A 19,336-nucleotide genomic window follows, 5' to 3' on the forward strand; every position below is an offset into this window, starting at 1 on the left:
CTGATTGACTCAGACCTTCTTACTGAGACAGTTGCAATAATTCACCCACACACAAAAACCTTGTAAATAGATAAAATGTTGCCATTTCACAATAAATCACACAGTCACATATATGTCATTGTTTCTGAGAGTATCTAATTTAGCCTATACAGTTTATTTGAAGATTGCCAGCTGTATACTGAATGGACAACAGGATGAACAAATGTGCTAATTTGGAATTTGGTAGTCGGTGTATGCAGGTGTATAATACAAATTAAATTAGTACCTGTTGGTTACTGCCCCGAGTAGTTCATGCCATGGTAGCAGCAGTTATGGGGGGGCGGGGGAGACACAAATTGAGCGCGTGCAGCCTGCAGCCACAAGAGCACACAGAGATCAGTCGCGTGTCCCACTGCGCTCCATACACAGGCTCGGATCATCAGAGGAATAAGTTTGGTGGATTATTGAAACTAAATGTGGACTTGCCTTTACTCTTCCATCTGGATTTTTAAAGTGCAGACATTTCACTTTCTACACTTGTTGCCACTTCAGCGCGGTGAGGTTAATTCTATTCATAATCTCTTCAGGGATAAAAGTCATCTTTCTGCATGTATTAGCTATTAACACTTTATTACTTTTGATTAAGATGCTCCTAGTCCTATGTCGTCCTTCTAAGAGTTTTTTCCTCTGTTATTTGACCAGACTTAACATCTTTTATTTATTTATGTTTTATCCTTTTAATTGGGCTACTATCCTTCACATTGCGATCTTATCTCAGTTTTATAGTTTTATCTCTCCCATAGGACCTATATCGTCCCCACCATAGACACATATATATATTTTTTTATATATTTATATGTATTTATTTAAGCAAATATATATCATATATATATACAGGTATATATCATATATATAAAATGTTTGACTATAAATGAATGCTGCTTAATTTGCAGTTTGAATAGCCTATATATTTTTTATTCGTTATTTATTCTATCTATCTATAATCTATGTATGTAAATGTATCTATCTATCTATCTATCTATCTATCTATCTATCTATCTATCTATCTATCTATCTATCTCTATCTACAGTATCTGTCTATCTGTCTGTCTGTCTGTCTGTCTGTCTGTCTGTGTATCCATTCTTTGCTGTTTTGCATTGTACCCTATTGTTGCTCTCCACAACAAGCTGTACTCTCTGTCTCTCTCTCTCTCCAGGAGGATTTCATTAATGGTCGAGCAGGGAGTGTAGCCCCCTGTCTCTCTCCAGTCCAGGCAGAATGAGTGTGTGTGGCTGCAGCGCTTCATACCTGCGGCGGTGGCTGTTGAAGGCTGTGTTTGTCTTGGCCGCTGTGCTGCCGAGCCGCGGCTGCCCCAAATCATGCGCCTGCTATGTTCCCACCGAGGTGCACTGCACCTTCAGATACCTGACCGCAATACCTGAGCACATCCAGCCTGCTGTGGAACGAATTAACCTCGGGTGAGCTGGAGCTGTGCCTTCCCTCTTTCTTCTCATATCATCTTTATGCAGATTGAAGAGCATTTCCGGAAGCAAATCTGCTCTGAAGGAAAAATAGCCTAATCATATTGGTTGCTTTAAGCCTCAATTAGTAGGCTAGATCAAAACTGTAATCCCTTTCACTGTGTCGGTGAAGCTCCCCGCTGTCAGGTGAAAAGAAACAGCTGGCAACTACGCATGTGTTGGAGGAATCATGGTGCTAGTGTATGGCCAAGTACAATTGGGGAGAAAATGGGGGGAAATCAGAAAAAAAATAGCCTTTTTCACACGCACGTACTATACAGGACATATACTAATCTGATTATGCTGTTGAATCTGGCCAGTAGACAGCTGAAATGCCAGCTTAATTATGACTTGTACAGACTTAATTATTGATTACAGTTGTTGAGTATTAAAGTTATGACTGCAACCAAACATTACAGTTGCATGTAGGCCTTAGTATACCAATACAAATGTGAGAATGCCATACTGATGCTCTCTGGCATTCTAATTTCAGCTGTCCACTAGGCCATGAAAACAACTTTGGGCCAGACTCTAAACAGCATAATAGATCGTCTCTGTCCTGGTTACATGTGTCATTTACACTGGGGATGCTGGGGACATGTCCCCACCACTTTTTCAAATGGCCGATTTTGTCCCTGTCACTTTTTAAAAGCATAATTTGTTAAGAATGTTCTGAAAAATCGATTGAACCAATAAATGCTAACAAAGCAGAACGGATTGCGTTTATTTGCACAATAAGAAAACATCAAATGCAATGTAAATATAGAAGAAACAGTAACATTACTCCTTCAGTTGTTTTTACTATCTCATATCTTAGGGCAGTGATATTGGATAGTGTTATTGCTGGGCTGACTGACATGCCCTGGTGCTTTCCACAGTAGATGTAATATTGGCATTGTTCGATTGACATGGTATGGCAGCTGTGGATGTGAGGGGTGACTGTAGGTTGTGCAGTCGATGTTGTTGTGAGTTTCTCGCTGTAAGCTACCTACTCTATACCATCCCCCCATTAGATTACCTAAAATCGAAATAAATGAAGCCTACTGATTGTCTTCTGCTTCCGCATGTTAAACAGCGTAAGTGGTAATCTATGGAAAATGTGTCTCACCTCACTGGTGACATAAAGTGCAGTGTTGCGTCAACACTGCACTTTATAACTGTTGACTCATTCTAGGCAACAACTCTACATGCAATGGATTTGTCATAATCCAAGGGGTCTATAGGGGGCATCTATACTAGTATGGTTTAGTTAGTTATGGTTTAATTTGAACATGGCTCAATCATAAAGTTGATTGTTTGCAATTTAGAGCCGGAGGACAACAACGCTATTTGAGTTACTGCAAGTTTTAAAGTTACAGTAAGAGCGGATGCAAATGCCAATTTTGTGTATAGCCCATTATGGAATAGTGTAAAGAATTACTTCTCCCAAGGGAGTATTGTTAAAGTAACAAATTACTTTACTGGAATGAGTATGAGTATGAAGCCCAACACTGATCTACACAATGGGGAAAAAAATACTATTAATTTCATTGTCTACAACTTCCTTACTGTAAATTGCTTACTGTATGTAGTAGGCTGTCAAAATTCAATCAAGCTGACAATAAATAATTCCAAGCTGAAGTTTGTTTGTTTTTTGCTTCTCTGTTTTTAGGTACAACAGTATAACTGTCCTGAGAGAGAATGATCTTACACGGCTTGGACATTTAGAGCTATTGATGCTGCACAGCAACACTATCCACAGTATTGAAGACAGGGCCTTCCTAGGCCTCAAGTCCTTACAGGTAAAGGCTCTTCTTACACTTCGTATGCTGTCTTTGTAAGATTTACACACACACACACACACACACACACACACACACACACACACACACACACACACACACACACACACACACACACACAATAATATATCATAATATATTAAAATTATTATATTATTATGATGATGTTATATATAAGAACAACATGCACAAATGCACTTGCCTTCCCAAATGGGATAACCTCAAATCTCCACTAACGCTGATTTTTTTACAAGAATGTGATGACTTTTCTCAATAATGAGCCATACATCATCGTTTTGGTTCAATAACATGCCAAACATCTCCAAGTTGTCACTGATGTTTCACAGGTCCTGAAGATGTCCTATAATAAAGTAACAGAAATCAACAAGGAGACGTTCAAAGGTCTGGACGGCCTGCTGAGACTGCACATGGACCACAACCACATAAAGTTCATCAGCCCAGAGGCTTTCTACGGTCTGACTAATCTACAGTTGGTCCATCTGGAAGGCAACCACCTCCAGCAACTCCACCCAGACACATTCATCACGCTGAGACACAGCCTGGTGTTCAAGGTGTCCTCAGTGAGAAACATCCACCTGTCTGACAACCTCCTCACCAGCTTGCCTGCAGATATCTTCTCAGGCTGCTCCCAATTAGAGAACATCTTCCTCCATGGGAACCCCTGGTCATGTGATTGCCGTATGAAGTGGTTCCCAGTGTGGGCACAAAGGAACACAGGTGAGGAAAACAGCAGTGCATATGCTTTGGAATAGTCTGGGAGTGGGAGCATTTAGCAGTTGTGAATTTGGTAACATGTTTTCAAGGAACTGCTTCTTTCTCATTGTTCTAGCCATTTGAAGGAGGCGGTGAAACGCTCTTATGTAAAGCAAAACTATTCCCAAATCTAAATCTTAAGTGGGCACAGGTTTGTTGGCAGTTTTCAGAGAGAATCATCTGATGAAATCACTTACCGTAATTTGTTTTACTCAGAATTTTAAAGAGATACCAGATTTTCTCCCAGAAATTAATGCTGCATGGGATATAATAGTATCCAACAAGAAAGGCATATCCGAGGGAGACAGATAAATTTCGGCTGATAACGTCACTGAAGAGACAGAGATCATAACTCATCATGAAATACAATAAATACTAACACAAAAGAACAAAAGTTATACAGTTTATTCGTGACTTGGCTTATGTAAAAGTCAACCCATAAATTATTACAATTCTGTAATATGATGATGATATTTTGAGGTTGAAGTTTTATAAACCAGTTTTTGGTTTCCCTGGCATGTAGCCTGGTTAATACATCCTGATAACGTGATGTCACATTCTGGTTCCCTCTACGTATCAGTCTGGACTCCAATTCATCCACAGCTATTTCAGTGGGTGGGAGTACTTGCCCTGGTAGACAACTCTTTCAGGCAATCAGCATCGCCAAAGAATGGTGAAAACTCTGCTGGTGCATTCTGGTTCTCGTTGTTTAATTGTTGTTATTGAGTCTATTTCTAAGTGCAACTCCTGTGCACTTTGACATTTCTGAAAATCGCTGGGGGCCAGACTGAGCTGCAGAACAAAACAGAATGTGAGGCATGTGAGCAGGATGGTTTACCAGGCTACCTGGACTATCATGTGGACTTTATCAATGTTCCTTTCTGACATGCAACTGTCTAAACACGACACCATGTGATTGAAATGTTTCCAGGTGTGCTGAAATGCAAGCGAGATAGGAAGTATGCCAGAGGCCAGCTGTGCCCTGTCTGTGAGAATCCTGACCCTTACCGCAGCAGACCCCTCTCCCTTCTTCCCAGTGATGCTTTCATTTGCACCAAGCCCTGGATCCAACCCCATCTAAAGCAGAGAAACATCAGCCTGGATGAGGGGGACTTCACTCCAGTTTCCCCCAAGGATTTCATTGCCCCAATAGGCTCCATGCAGATGAACCTGACGGACCAGTTTCACAATGATGCCAGTCTATCCTGCACTGTTCAGAGGCCCTCTGCTTTGGAGAACCTGACACTGACCTCAGAGGAGGAAGGGGGGAACAATGTCACCCTGCTTACAGCCGGCATTGCTGCCTCTCTGGTCTGTAACATTGACCATGAACATATCCAGCAGTTGTGGCACATCCTGGCCACCTACAGTGACTCTCCCATGAGGCTGGAGAGGGGCCTGATGCTGGCCAGGAGCCCAGAGATGATGTACAGGTACAGCCAGATCAGACCCAAGGTGGGCGAAGAGGAGATCCACACAGACATCAAGGCTGAGATCAAAGCTTCCCCTGCATGGCTGATGCAGGGAGAGATCAACTTCCAGCTTGACCGGACCACTACAACTTTCTCTACTCTGCATATTAAGTACAGGTCTGTGGTCAACCTGCGTGTGGAGAACACAGCACCTACGAGGGACCGCTACAGCTGGACCATGATTAAACGGGACAACAAGACCAAGACTGAGCACACTGTTCTCACAGGTGGGAGTCAGACATTAATGCAGAATAAATGAGCTGATAGCTAGTTTGACCTCCACTCATCTAATGACATAATAATGCAAACCCACTTCAATTGGCCCACCATTTAATTGATGCATGATAACCTACAGTAGTAACCTGTAAACAAAAGTCAACACTGTGAATCTTAATTTATTCACAACAACTCAGAAGACAAAAAATGTCAGTGTGTAGTTATATGATAAAAAAAGTGTATTGCCTTTACAACAGAAAACATGTTGCTCTGTGACAATGCTATATTAGAATTATAATAACACATACATTTACATACAGTACACATACATCAGAAATAAATATTGAGTAATATATTGTATTGTATTATCATAGGTGGTGTGGCACAGTTGAACTGCCAGACCCTGGGTGAGCCAAAGCCTTTGGTGGAGTGGATCTTAGCAGATGGCACTAAGGTCAGAGCCCCTTACTCCAGTGAGGACGGCAGGATCATAATCACAGCTGAGGGGAAGCTCACTCTACGAGGAGCGGATACCTCCGACACGGGCCTGTACCGCTGCATTGCCACAAACTATCTGGACGCAGATATGCTCAGCTTCCGGGTGACGGTTCTGTCCCCTGATGTGGAAGAAGCAGAGGTCAATGGTGCCCAACTCTCTCAACCACTGGGTGAAAACCTGGTTTTGGACTGTGGCTCCACGGGCAGCCCTGAGGCTTCAGTCCAGTGGATACTCCCTGACCATTCGGTACTGGACAAGTCTCATGGGAACAGGAAGGTGTATAAGAATGGAACTCTGTTGATGGAGGGTCTCACAGTGAGGGACAGAGGATTTTACAGGTGTGTGGCTGCTAACCACCTGGGGGTTGACCTGCTGGTGTCTCAAGTGACAGTGATTGGAGAAGGGTCTCAGAAAGTGACAGTGGCGGACAATGAGGGGTCAGGGATGGGAATGGAAGTCAAGGTGGACTCTGGCTTGGCAGAGAACAAGGTCTCCTTTAGTGAGATCCCCTCTTCCAGCCTTGCTAACAAAACCAGTCAAGAGTCCAGGACCATTACCTCAAACCGACCCTACCCCAGATTCAGGCCACAGGGCAGAGGAGGCTCTGCAGGTAGACTGGGACACAGAAGAAGGGGTCCCGTCAGCAACAGACGTACCTTGAACAATAGGAGAGTGTATGATAAAGCATCCAGGAAAGTAGATCCACAGAAATTTGCTGAATTTATGAAAAAGGCCCAAGATGGGTCACAAATAAATACTGGCAATGAGGTAGAGAAAGTAAAATATGAAGACACTGGTCTTTCTGGTGATGGTGAAGGAGGCTCTGGTGAAGATCAGCTCATCATTGTGCCAACAATAGTCAAGCCAACTACAGATAATTCACAAGAAAGTAGAACATTTGACCAAGAGACTGACAACAGGCAGACAGAAACCATGACAACCACACAGGACATTCAGCATAATGTTTTAACCACAACAGATAACGTTAATAGTGAAACCATGGCCATGGATACCACAGAGAGCCCAGGCAGAAGTCAGATTAGTTATGCACAGGTAACAGAAAACACAGACACATTAACAACAGAGTCATATACACAGTCAGATCCTACACCAATCAAATCCACATTCACACACAGCCCAGTGAGACTGAGTGAAACTCAAAGTGATGCAGCCACACCATATGACATGATTTCAGACCATACAGTCATCCCAAGTGTTGGTGAGTCCAGTGAGTCCTATGCCCTGAGAAGAACTACCCAGCCACTCTCAAACAGACGTCCTATCACTCTCCACCTCACTGTGACAGACACTTCACAAGAAACCAAGGTCCAATTCTCAGGAGAACCACCTGCAGAGCCAGATACCCCTACTGGGGTGGTGCTTTCCTTTGTCACAGACCCCAACGTTACTCCAATGATGGATGGACCTGGCCCCATGGAGCCAATCGTCCACACCTCCATTGACCCAGAAAGCCAGACCACCTTCACAGCCGTCACCACCACAGAGAGACAGCAAGACGAGATCACCTTCCACACCACCCAGAGGATCAAATCACCGCATCTGCCTGCTGGATCCACCATTATCTCCCGTCAGCACATACACATCATCCCACCCAAGAAGGGTCGAGGTGGGGGTCGCAGGAGGACCTTCCAAGGGCGCAGGAGGATCATCAAACCCAGCAGGATCACTGATATACACGCCTTCATCAGTAAACTCAAACAGCCCACACTGAAGAAGGAAGGGAATGCCACCGTGCCATATACTATTGAATTGACCACAGGTAGGCAGTCGTGATGTTTTTAACATTGTTCTGTAAACATGAATATTGTCCATTTTGAATTAATGTTGATGTGCTTCTGAAGCTGATATTAAATACAGTATATAATAGCTGATACTGTATTGGAAAGCAGTCTGTCGGTCGGTCGGTCGGTCGGTCTGTCTGTCTATCTATTGATTACATACATGTACTGTATGAACAGATCGAAGTAATGCGTATTGTTTTTTCTCTCCCTCTCAGACTATGACACGGACAGGAAGAAGACCGCAACCAGTGCTCCACGGGTTGTGACACCAACAACTTCTAGTTCATCTTTACACAGAACAGAGAGACCTGACTCTACACAAGATACCACAGCTACTACCACTAACTATTACATTACTTCAAATCTCCCCCCCACCCATACCCAGTCTAGGCTAGAGGTGCCCGATGGCTACATTACCTCTGCTGATGCCCCTGAGTTTGACCCAAGTCCTGATCCCTATATGACCACAGAAGAAGAAGAACAAATAATCTCCACCACCACTACCACCACTACTACTACCAATTCTAAGGTTATCCGTGGAAGGATTCCATGGAATAGGCTGTTCGGAGGCAGGGGCAGACAAAGAGAAAAGATGCTGGACAGGTTACGGAAACCATCTACCACCACAACAACCTCAACTACAGCTGAATCCACGAAAATAACTCCAACCGCAATCACTGCTGCTCCGCCCACAGCGGAATCTCTGGCTGAACCTGAGACTATGTCCCCATCCAGACATAGAGATAGCACAGAGATCTCAACGGAGGATGACTATGGAGATTTCTCCTCTGCTGATTCTGAGCTTACAACGCCACAGGCTAGCTCACACCGTCATACAACTATCAGCCCATCCTACAACTCCAGGTCGTCAACGACTGCTGAAACGCCACCAGAATCCCAGACCTTACCTTCCCCACCTACTGTCAAACCACCTGCAAGGACAAACCCTGATGAAGCTGTATCATCTGGATCTGGGGGATACTCTGGTAATTGGTTTGTAACCAAACAGAAGCCTGGCAGAGCCGGAGGACGATTAGGGCGGAAGAGGAGGCCCTTTAGGGGCAAGAGACCCTTCAAGAAACCTAAAATCACCGAAGCTCCTACCACCACAACAGAGGCTACAACTACTGAGCAAACAACTATGGAGACAACCATGGAAACCACCATGGAAACTACGATGGAGACTACTGCACTCCCTCAGCGGACCATTTCCGTTTCCAAGCCCCTGTACACTCCATCCAGGGAGGCAGACAGATCAGCAGTGACTGTCTCCACTGATCAAAACTCTGAGGAGGAGACAGACTCATATGAAGAAGTTGACTGGAGCAGTTTGTCAGCCTATACAACAACCAAGAGACCTTGGACCACCTCAACCACATCCAACCCTACTACCACATTCAGGCCAACTACCACAAAGATGCCTTACACCACATCTCAGAACAGAGTCCACAGCAACATCAGACCACCAACAGAGAGGAAAAGTGGTCACACTACACAGAGGCCCATGATTAGGAGAGTAAGACCAACTCTACCTAGTAGTGGAGCCAGAGACGATTCCAAGAAAGCCCTCACCTTTGACACAAAGACCATTCTCACAGCAGAGCAAGGATACACCAACACCCCTGCCCCATACAACAAGAAGGACATAGACGATGCCATATCCAGTGTCTATAATCTTGTACCTGGCTATGAGACTACAACTGCCAATATTGTGGTCTTTGAGCCCTCTACCGAGGACATGCCAAGCAAGCCTAAGATAGTGGGGGGCAATGCAGCCAGCTTCACCGTGTCGTCCAACTCCGATGCCTTCCTGCCATGTGAGGCTGTTGGAAACCCTCGGCCAACCATCAGCTGGAAACGCTTCTCCTCGAGCACAGGTGCACAGACAATTTCTTTAAAACCTTTGTATATATAATATGTGATCAGATGGTTTCAGCTGTAGCCTGAAAGTACCCCAAGAACCAGGTCAACATAAATCATATTTAGAAATATGAATTCTAAGTGGATGAAAGTCACAGAGGTAACCACAATTTCAATTAACAGTGAAGAGAGTGTTGATGAAATTAAGTGATTTGACCATGGAATTATGTTGTTGCATTATGTTGTAATTGCTGCTTTGACCTCCATTCGTTTAGTGGAGTGTGTAGTTTGTTCTAATCTAGACAATGATACATTCTACTTTCTGATATGAAATTTTGATAAGTACAGTAAATGTGATATATCTTGATTGCTTTTAACTTAGTTTGTTTCTTTTAAGCACATCAAAAATGTCTCTGTCTCGATCTCTTCAGGAAGCACCATTACCATCAAGGGGAGGATGGGCAAGTTTGAGGTGTTCAACAACGGCACACTGTCCATCCAGAATGCCAACATTAAGGATCGTGGCCAGTACCTATGTCTCGCTGAGAACCACCGGGGATCAGACAAGCTGCTGGTCACCCTCTCTGTGGTGGCCTACCCTTCTCGCATCCTGGAGCCCAAAATGCGCGAGATCAAGTCACACGCAGGGAAGACTGTGGAGCTGAAATGTAAAGCAGAGGGTCGACCCGCACCTATGATATCCTGGATCCTGGCCAACCGGACCCAAGTTAGGGGTCACAACTCAGACAAGGGGAGAGTGTCAGTGACCAACGAGGGCACCCTGCTCATTGAGCAGGTGTCTGTTTATGACAGAGGTCATTACAAATGTATCGCCAGTAACCCGGCTGGAGCTGACACAGCGACAGTCCGCCTGCAGGTGGTGGCTGCTCCCCCGGGCATCCTGGAAGAGAAGCGGCAGCAAGTGAGGGCAGGTGTGAGGCAGAGCCTGTGGCTGCCGTGTACGGGCCAGGGTAACCCACAGCCTAGTATTCACTGGGTCCTCTACGATGGGTCAGTGGTGGCATCTAAAAGGCCTGCAGTTGACCCCAGGGTATCCGTGTATGAGAATGGAACCCTCCACCTTAAGGATGTGACTTCAACAGACAATGGGAAGTATGAATGCATCGCCACCAGCTCTACGGGCTCAGAGCGAAGGGTGGTGACTCTGACAGTAGAGAAGAAAGAGTCTTCGCCTCAGATAGTGGAGACATCTGAGCGGCTCACAGATCTGGCCTACGGGGACCAGCTCAGACTGAACTGTTCTGCCACAGGAGAGCCCAAACCCAGGATCATCTGGAGGCTGCCCTCTAAAGCTGTGGTGGACCAGTGGCACAGGTGAATATGCATTGTTCATTGGTAAAAATGCACAGAAGCGTAGATGGTTGCATTTACAACAAACAAGGTACTGTAACATACAAGGTAAAACAGGAATGGCCATCATTTTCGATGGTCTTGGAAATGTCAACTGACAAGTAAACACATTTTAAGAAATGGCCATGCTGCAAAAAGGAACATGAGCTTTGTTGGGGAGTGTGCTCCTCAGTTCAGGATTTAAGTCTCCCTTCATGCACTGAGCACCCAAAGTCCAGGAATTTGCAAATGTAACTGGAATTGGAAACAGACATACTTAAATGAAAAATATGAGTCTTTGAATATCAGCTGAGCTCTTAAGCACAGCTTGAAGACATCATGTACAAAAAGTAACATCCCTGGGGATCATGTATTTATATAGTTGATTTTTTTTTCTGTTTTCATTTTAAAGTCTTGTTCTCAGGTTTCCATATTTCCTCAATGTGGTTTCCTGCATTGACCTATCCCCCCAAGGTAGAGAATAATGGTGTCTGTGTTTTGATTTATGTGATGATTAGTTAATCCTTCCATGTTTGAAATCAAAATAAGATACGTAGTTCCTTGGCCACACTGTTTCAAGGCCTAATTAAATCCAGTTCAATCCAGATGAAAACACTGGTGATAGAGTCAAGCTGCATGCTCTGGCCAATTCAATGGTTCAAAAGAAATGCAGAAGAACTTGGGAGCTACACTTAGAAGTCAGATAATTTGTGACGCATGCTTTTTATTTCTATATTGTTGATTTTGTTTTCATGAAAATGCTATACCATGAGAGGCTATAGCTACATATTGGTGACATTCATATTTTAACATTTATAACAATAATTTCAACATTAGCCTATGTATGTAAATTGTGATAAGCATAGGTAAGCGTTCAGATTTTTTAAAGGTCACTAGTATTTACGGTACCTATTGGTATTAGCTATTTCCAATGATGAAAGGTTTGTGTGTTGATGAGCTCTGATGTCTCTATGGACAACAGTGAAGTAGGTCTCAAATGAACCTTAGTCCCATGACAAGCCACAGCCTATATGCTGAAGCTTCACCAAGGTACCACAGCCAGCTTCAACACTTTATCCATACATACCTTCTCAATCCTTTCCATTACATCCTCGGAGCAGAGAAAAAACATGTCACAAGAATAACTTTTTTCTCTCCAGAACTAAAAGCTGTACATCAGCAATAACTGGGCCAAGTTCTTATTTGACTCATAGTCAAAAAGAAACAGCAGAGAGTACTATAAAAACACTGGCTTACAGATATTGGCCTTCATATTTCTGTAAACACTTTGTTTGACATGAAGCCTCTCTGCATGCAACAGCAGGGGGAAAACAGCTGAGAAAGTTGAATTCTCCTCATGTCCAATAAACACATTCTCAATACACTAGTTCAATTCATTGCTGCGACCAATGGCTTGGTTTACTGGTCAGTTCATAAAGTCATTAGTCTCTTCAATGTCCTTAGTGGGTTTAATTTGGTTTAAATGTTTTTTCTTTGTCCTTTTTCTGCATTTCCAGTTTAAACTATTTGAAGGCATAGCACAAGATGCAGCCAATGGCCATCAGCTTTTATACAATTGTTGCTAATGCAGTCAGTGTACTGTAGGTTTCCCCCCAGGTAGCATAGGCTACATAGGAATAAATATAGGAGAAAACAAGAGAAACTCATGAGAAATCAGTCTAATTTTCTCCCATGTCTTTCTCCAGGATGGGCAGCAGAGTCCAGGTCCTGGATAACGGTACTCTTATCATTAATTCTATGAGTGATAAAGACGCCGGGGACTATCTTTGTGTGGCACGAAGCACGATTGGTGATGACCTCCACCTCATGAAGGTCAGTGTGTCGATGAAGCCAGCCAAGATAGAACCCAAGGTCTACAGCAAGAAGCAGGTGCCCTATGGTAATGACTTGAAGGTGGACTGTAAAGCCTCAGGAGCTCCAGAGCCAGAGATCTCCTGGGGACTACCAGACGGTACAGTGGTCAACAGCGCCCTGCAGTCTGACAGCAGCAGCGGAAGAGGTCGAGCACGCCGCTATATTCTGTTTGACAACGGAACACTCTACCTTAACCAGGTATGCTGGAGATAGAGTACTGTACAGTATATCATCACCCTCCATGCATATAAACAATTTTCAAGTCGTATTACATCAATGTTGTCTTTCTCCAGGTTGGCATGTCAGAGGAAGGAGACTACACCTGCTATGCTGAGAACCAGGTGGGCAAAGACGAGATGCATGTCCATATCACTGTGGTAACTGCTGCCCCCAGGATACGCCCACCCAGTCAGACCTATGCCAAGGTGAAGCCTGGAGGGAACATCCGCTTTGACTGTGAAGCAGTTGGAGAGCCCAAACCCAAGATCCTCTGGATGCTGCCCACCAACGACATCATCGCAGCATCTAATGAGCGGTACTTAATACATGTCAATGGCTCTCTGGATATCAGAGATGTGAAACTAATTGATGCTGGGGAGTATGTGTGTATGGCTCGCAACCACGCCGGAGAAAACAGCAATGTCTACAAGCTAGATATGGATGGGAATCCACCTGTGATCAATGGCTATCACCAGAACAGGACTGTAATCAAAGACGCAGCAGCTAAATACTCCAGGAAATTTATAGACTGTAACGCCCAGGGCGATCCGGTTCCGACTATCACCTGGATTATGCCTGATAACATCTTCCTGACAGCACCATATTTTGGCAGTAGGATTAACATTCATCATAATGGAACATTGGAGATCCGGCACGTGCGGCCGACTGACACAGCAGAGTTCATCTGCATGGCGAGGAATGACGGCGGGGAGGCAGTAATGGTGGTACAGCTGGAGGTGACCAGTATGCTTCGACGGCCCATCTTCAAGAACCCCTTCAATGAGCGTGTTGTGTCTCGGATGGGTAAGACCACAGTTCTGAATTGCTCTGCCGATGGACACCCTGTGCCAGACATTATCTGGACCTTGCCCAATGGGACGCGGTTTACTGGCGGGCCCAACCGTGGCTCCCACCATCACCTAGGCAACGATGGGACATTTGTCATCTACAACCCCAGCAAAGAGGATGCTGGGAAGTACCGGTGTGCTGCTAAGAATTCCATGGGCTACATAGAGAAGCTGATTGTATTGGAGGTCGGGCAGAAGCCTTACATCCTGACAAGGCCTAGGGGCGTCATACGCAGCGTGTCTGGGGACCCTCTCTTCCTTCACTGTCTGGCTGACGGGAGCCCCAGACCCATCATCTACTGGACCATCCCTAGTGGCCACACCCTCACCCGGCCTCAGCTCCTCGGGCGCTTCCAGTTGCTGGAGAATGGGACCCTGGTGGTCCAGGACACCACCCTCCACGACCGGGGGAACTACATGTGCAGGGCACGCAATGATGCCGGGGAGGCTCTTCTCACTGTCCCAGTCATTATAATCGCCTATCCTCCTCGGATCACAACTGGGCCACCTTCTACTGTGAGGGTAATGGCCGGGGCACCTTTCCAGCTCAACTGCGTTGCCATCGGGATCCCCAAGCCAGCGATCACCTGGGAGCTTCCTGATCGTTCACTTCTGTCTACGGCAGGGCAGGGCCGGCCTATGGGGAGCGAGCTGCTTCACCCACAGGGTACTCTCGTCATCCAGAGACCCACAGTGTCAGACTCTGGCACATACAAGTGCCTCGCCAAGAACCACATGGGCACAGACTCAAAAGTCACATATGTGCGCGTGCTGTGAGCAAAAGACATGACTGAAGAATGACAGTGGTATAACAGAATGTAAACTATTAATATGTTAGTAGTGTCTGTGATGTACAATAGACTCTTTCCCACATGTGGATTTGTGAGGATCACTGCTTGTGGAATATTATCAAACAAGTGACAGACCCGGGTTAAAGAAATAAAGGGGGCGAAATAAGAGAGAAAAAACAGACATTTTTACAGGATTTTCTTTTCTTTCTTTTTTCCTTTTTACCAGGAAAGCCCAGCGGGGGACAGGAAAGGTGTTATTGTAACATTGAGGAGTCGGGGGTCTGGAAACTCGTAGGTGGTTCTCATTTGGGATGTTTTTAAAACCCGAGCAAGGGATAAAGAGGGTCAGTGCAAAGAGTTGAGCTGGAAGCAACGGCTTTGACCAGGCACTGCAAACTGAAGGAGGATTACTATTATAGCCCATAGAGAGAAGGAGAGAATAAACTGTTACAGAGTGTAAGAAAGAAAAAAAACTTTCTCGGTAGGGTTTCGATTCTCTTCAGACATTGGCCAAAAGTTGTCATGACAAATTGCTTTGTCGTTGCTGATGAGAGTGGCCAATTTGTATAAAGTAAAAATATTGAAGAGCACACCATCAGCTTTTAAAGTGGAAAAAATAGGTTTAAAATATATAGAGTTGATTTACACTGGATAGGACTTTCATACCTTAGTTACATTAGATTTCTTTATTATCTACTCATTTTGATGACAGTTAAAAGAACACAGAAGAAGCCTTCTCCTTTATGTCTATTCTCAGTACAGTAAAGAGGACAAATAATTTACAAAAACTACTATTCTATTGTGTTGTACACAAGGATCTACGGTAATGTTATACATTATGTTATTCTGTAATAATACAGTATATGTTTGTCTTTTGTAGTATCTACTTTATCAAAGTATGTTTGTTTGTTTTTTACCCTGGAAGGAAAATTTAAATCAAATGTAAAATGCGCTTCATGTGTTTTTAATGCTTTTATTGTAACAGTTGGAGTACTGTACCAATGACAAAAAGAAAATAAAAAAGTGTCTTAATAAATGTGTTTTAAGTGATGTGATTAATTAATGTGTTTATTACCAGTAAATAAATATGTCACTGGTGGCGGTAACAGAATTGACCTGGGCTCTCTTATGACTCTGAAATAGGCTGTTACAGTACTGTAGCAATTTAAATGGAGGTCATTAGGATCAGCTAATTATGTGCCTGGCAGAAGGAGGTTGGTTCTCTGGCTGCATGTGGGGACCTTCTACACACACACACACACACACACACCTACATGCGCACGCACACACACGGGCGCACGCACACACACACATACATATACACACACACACACACACACACACACACACACACACACACACACACACACACACACACACACACACACACACAGTTTAAACTCTCCAGCTGTGAAAATAGCTCCTCACCCAGCTCTCAAATATGTGACATCCATAGGGAAGCCTTTGATTTTGTTTGTGATTGTGTGTTGATTTTACTGCATTCCTGCAAAGTCGAGTGCAAGACACAAGGGAGAAGGTGGAGACATAAAAGATCTCTAGAGAAACAGAAATACATAAAGTGGGCAGAAAAGGCAAAGTGGATGAAGTGATCAGGAGGAGGTGATGAGAATCTGAGCATTTACAAATCACCAAATATGTCAACACAATGGTGAATTCATGTCCATGAGATTGTAAGAGTGACATGGGAGACTACACAGTGAGTTATGCTCTCAAAACACACTACACACTTCTATGACAAAATGTGTGCAGACTTTGGTGAATGTTTTCCTCCTAAATAAATGGGTTACAACAATTATTTGTAAGGGCAGTCATTAGGACAAATAGCATTTGCCTTAAGAAAAACAACTGGTAACAATTTCACCCTAAATTGCAGCAATGGCAGATCACCTATAATGATGCACATTTAAAATGGGTAGAAAAACTCGCCAGCTCCTGCTGACTGCAGCTTGACCTCATTTCTAATGTTGTCACTTTTGCTGGGGTATGATCAGTGTATCCCACATTAATCAATACATCTAAGGCAACCACATTGCCTCGAATAAGGAAATCAATTCTGTGAGTGTCCCACTGTCAAATGCCTAAATCCAGGGTACATGAGCTTTAACTGCAGGAATGAGAATGCCTGTAAATTGATCATTCTAATTGTGTTCATCTGTAATTGTAGACAGTGCTAATTGGCCACATTGTCTTAACGTTTCTGAGCAACTCCAATCACATTGTTCTACTCTCTGTAGCATTTTGTCATCACTCACTCTATCAGAGAGCACTCTGCAGTCCCCAGCAGTCTATCAGAGACCACTCTGCAGTCCCCAGCAGTCTATCAGAGAGCACTCTGCAGTCCCCACCTGGCTGCTGGAGTGTGTGTGTGGAGGATAGCTGTAAATATCTCCCTCAGCCTGGTTAAACAGGACATCATTCTCAATGACTTATACTTGACAACTCACAACTCACAAAGGAGATAACTGGCTGGCTGCATGGTGCTGATCATGGATGTTCCAACAAATCTTCCTTTTTAGATTCAAAAAAATATTATTATCATTTTTCCAAGACAAGAGCCAGTCCACAGTAGTGCAATATGTCCTTGGCTAGTACGGGTAAAGAGGAATTTCTCTTCAATAAACTTTGGAATGTGGGCCACTTGCTCTGTGATTTGTAAACTGCTTGCATGTGTGAGCTAGAGGACAATCAAGCATCATTAAATTAAATAAACTAGTTAGGTGACGTCTGTAGCTACCACATAGTCTTGACTCTTTATGGTTCTTCAACGTGCGAGACAATTCCATCATTCACACCCGTGCCCTCCAAGGACGCGAGGCGTTTATTTGTTCAGTTCTGGTTCTGTGGGTCATGTTTGGGGGAATGGCTGAGTTTACCTTCCACTGACTTCGATATTTATGAGGATTCTAAACATGTGATTTTCCCATTTGCCCCTTTCCCCTCGAGTGTTGTAAAGACAAGAGTTGAAGTCAAATAATTACCCTCTAAAATATGGTTTTACAACAAACTACTGAAAGGAGGCCTATAGTGCCCCAGAGGGGTTTGTGTATACCGTGTGAGTCTGTGTGTGTGTGTGTGTGCGCACACGCATGGGTGTGTGTGTCTGTGTGTGTGTGTGTGTGTGTGTGTGTGTGTGTGTGTGTGTACAGTAGGAGATTACAGCAGCTAAACCATATTGTGGATCGTTCCAATTACAGGCCAGCAGTTTGGATCGTGTTATTAATAAGTTTAATATAAGTATAATAAGTTAATTGTCAATCTGTTTTCCCCAGACATTATTCATCTTTGCCAGTTCAAATAACACCTCTGAACTCAATTTCAGGTTAAATCTGTTGAAGTGAGACAGGCAGGTTGATGTGAACAGCTGCACTAGCACTAGCAGTTCATGACATGAATGAACCCAGTTTGCTTTGACACTAGATGAGGTAGGTGAAAGGACAGCCACTCCTCGACCGCCTCTAAGAGTTTAGGAAAAACAGCACTAATCTGCAGAGGATCAAACAAGGTTTTGACTGAAAACACTGTCGTCAACTCATTACTCCATCAGCACACTTACCTCACACTACTGTGCACAAAACATGCAAGAGGCATTTTCCCACAACTATTTGCCACTGAATTCTTATTGGATTCAGCAGTCAACCTGTTCCTTTCTCATAACAACAGACCACCAGTCCATTCTCTCTACTTCAACCCAGTCTCCAAAACATGCCCAAACAATCAAGATACACTGGACCAACAATGGACCCTTTGTTCAACTAATACTGTCCCAATTAAATATGCTCTATAATTCCATCCAGAAGCCTCCAGCTTGGGGGGGTTCATCTCCAGTCCAGGATCCAATAGGAGCAGGTCTGCCCCTGCCCCATGGAGAGCATGTCATAGGCAGGGAGAACATGGAGTAAGCTTTTTCCCTTGTCTCATCTGTGTTTATTTTCTGTTTTCTTCACGGACTGAATCTGCTGTGCTTCAGTCAGTGATTCAAACCTCAAGACAACTTACTCCACTCGCCTAATTTAAGTGTGTTAGCTGCCTAACATGTTACGACTGCATCGGGGTGTTAGAATTCTTTACCGTTATCGTCAACTATGTTCAAGCGTATTCTATGTCGTCATGATATATTATATAACTCCTTTTCAACCTTGGCCTCAGTATGATCTCATGATCCAACTCCCTTTCTCGTTGGGGTTAAGCGTGATGATGGGTTGTATAAAGTGGATAGATTCAGTGAGACACTGCATAATATAAAGAATCTTTATAGATGGAGTCTGTTTTTTTTATTCATTTGCTCGGGGGTATTGTCGTCTGCTTTCCGGGGAGGATCCAAGAAGTGA

The 19,336-nt window shown here is 44.0% G+C and overlaps 1 protein-coding gene across 1 annotated transcript; it reads left to right on the forward strand.

Moving 5' to 3' along the window:
• The first annotated feature begins 1,240 nt into the window (after positions 1-1,240).
• igsf10 (immunoglobulin superfamily, member 10) lies at positions 1,241-15,982 on the forward strand. The gene is made up of 9 exons (XM_083636736.1): positions 1,241-1,458; positions 3,152-3,281; positions 3,629-4,019; positions 4,987-5,754; positions 6,118-8,022; positions 8,740-9,921; positions 10,336-11,239; positions 12,961-13,327; positions 13,423-15,982. The coding sequence occupies exons 1-9, from the start codon at positions 1,259-1,261 to the stop codon at positions 14,971-14,973; spliced, it is 7,398 nt and encodes a 2,465-aa protein (XP_083492862.1). The 5' UTR covers positions 1,241-1,258; the 3' UTR covers positions 14,974-15,982.
• The last annotated feature ends 3,354 nt before the right edge of the window (positions 15,983-19,336 follow it).

The sequence above is a fragment of the Poromitra crassiceps genome (assembly GCF_964638095.1).
Source record: "Poromitra crassiceps genome assembly, chromosome: 5".
NCBI classification, from domain to species: Eukaryota; Metazoa; Chordata; class Actinopteri; order Beryciformes; family Melamphaidae; genus Poromitra; species Poromitra crassiceps.

Bases quoted from the DNA above. Each gene is read 5' to 3' on its own strand.
- igsf10 (XM_083636736.1), top strand. From the start codon at position 1,259: ATGAGTGTGTGTGGCTGCAGCGCTTCATACCTGCGGCGGTGGCTGTTG. The intron at 3,282-3,628 runs GTAAAGGCTCTT...GATGTTTCACAG, and splicing joins TAGGCCTCAAGTCCTTACAG to GTCCTGAAGATGTCCTATAA. The intron at 13,328-13,422 runs GTATGCTGGAGA...GTCTTTCTCCAG, and splicing joins GAACACTCTACCTTAACCAG to GTTGGCATGTCAGAGGAAGG.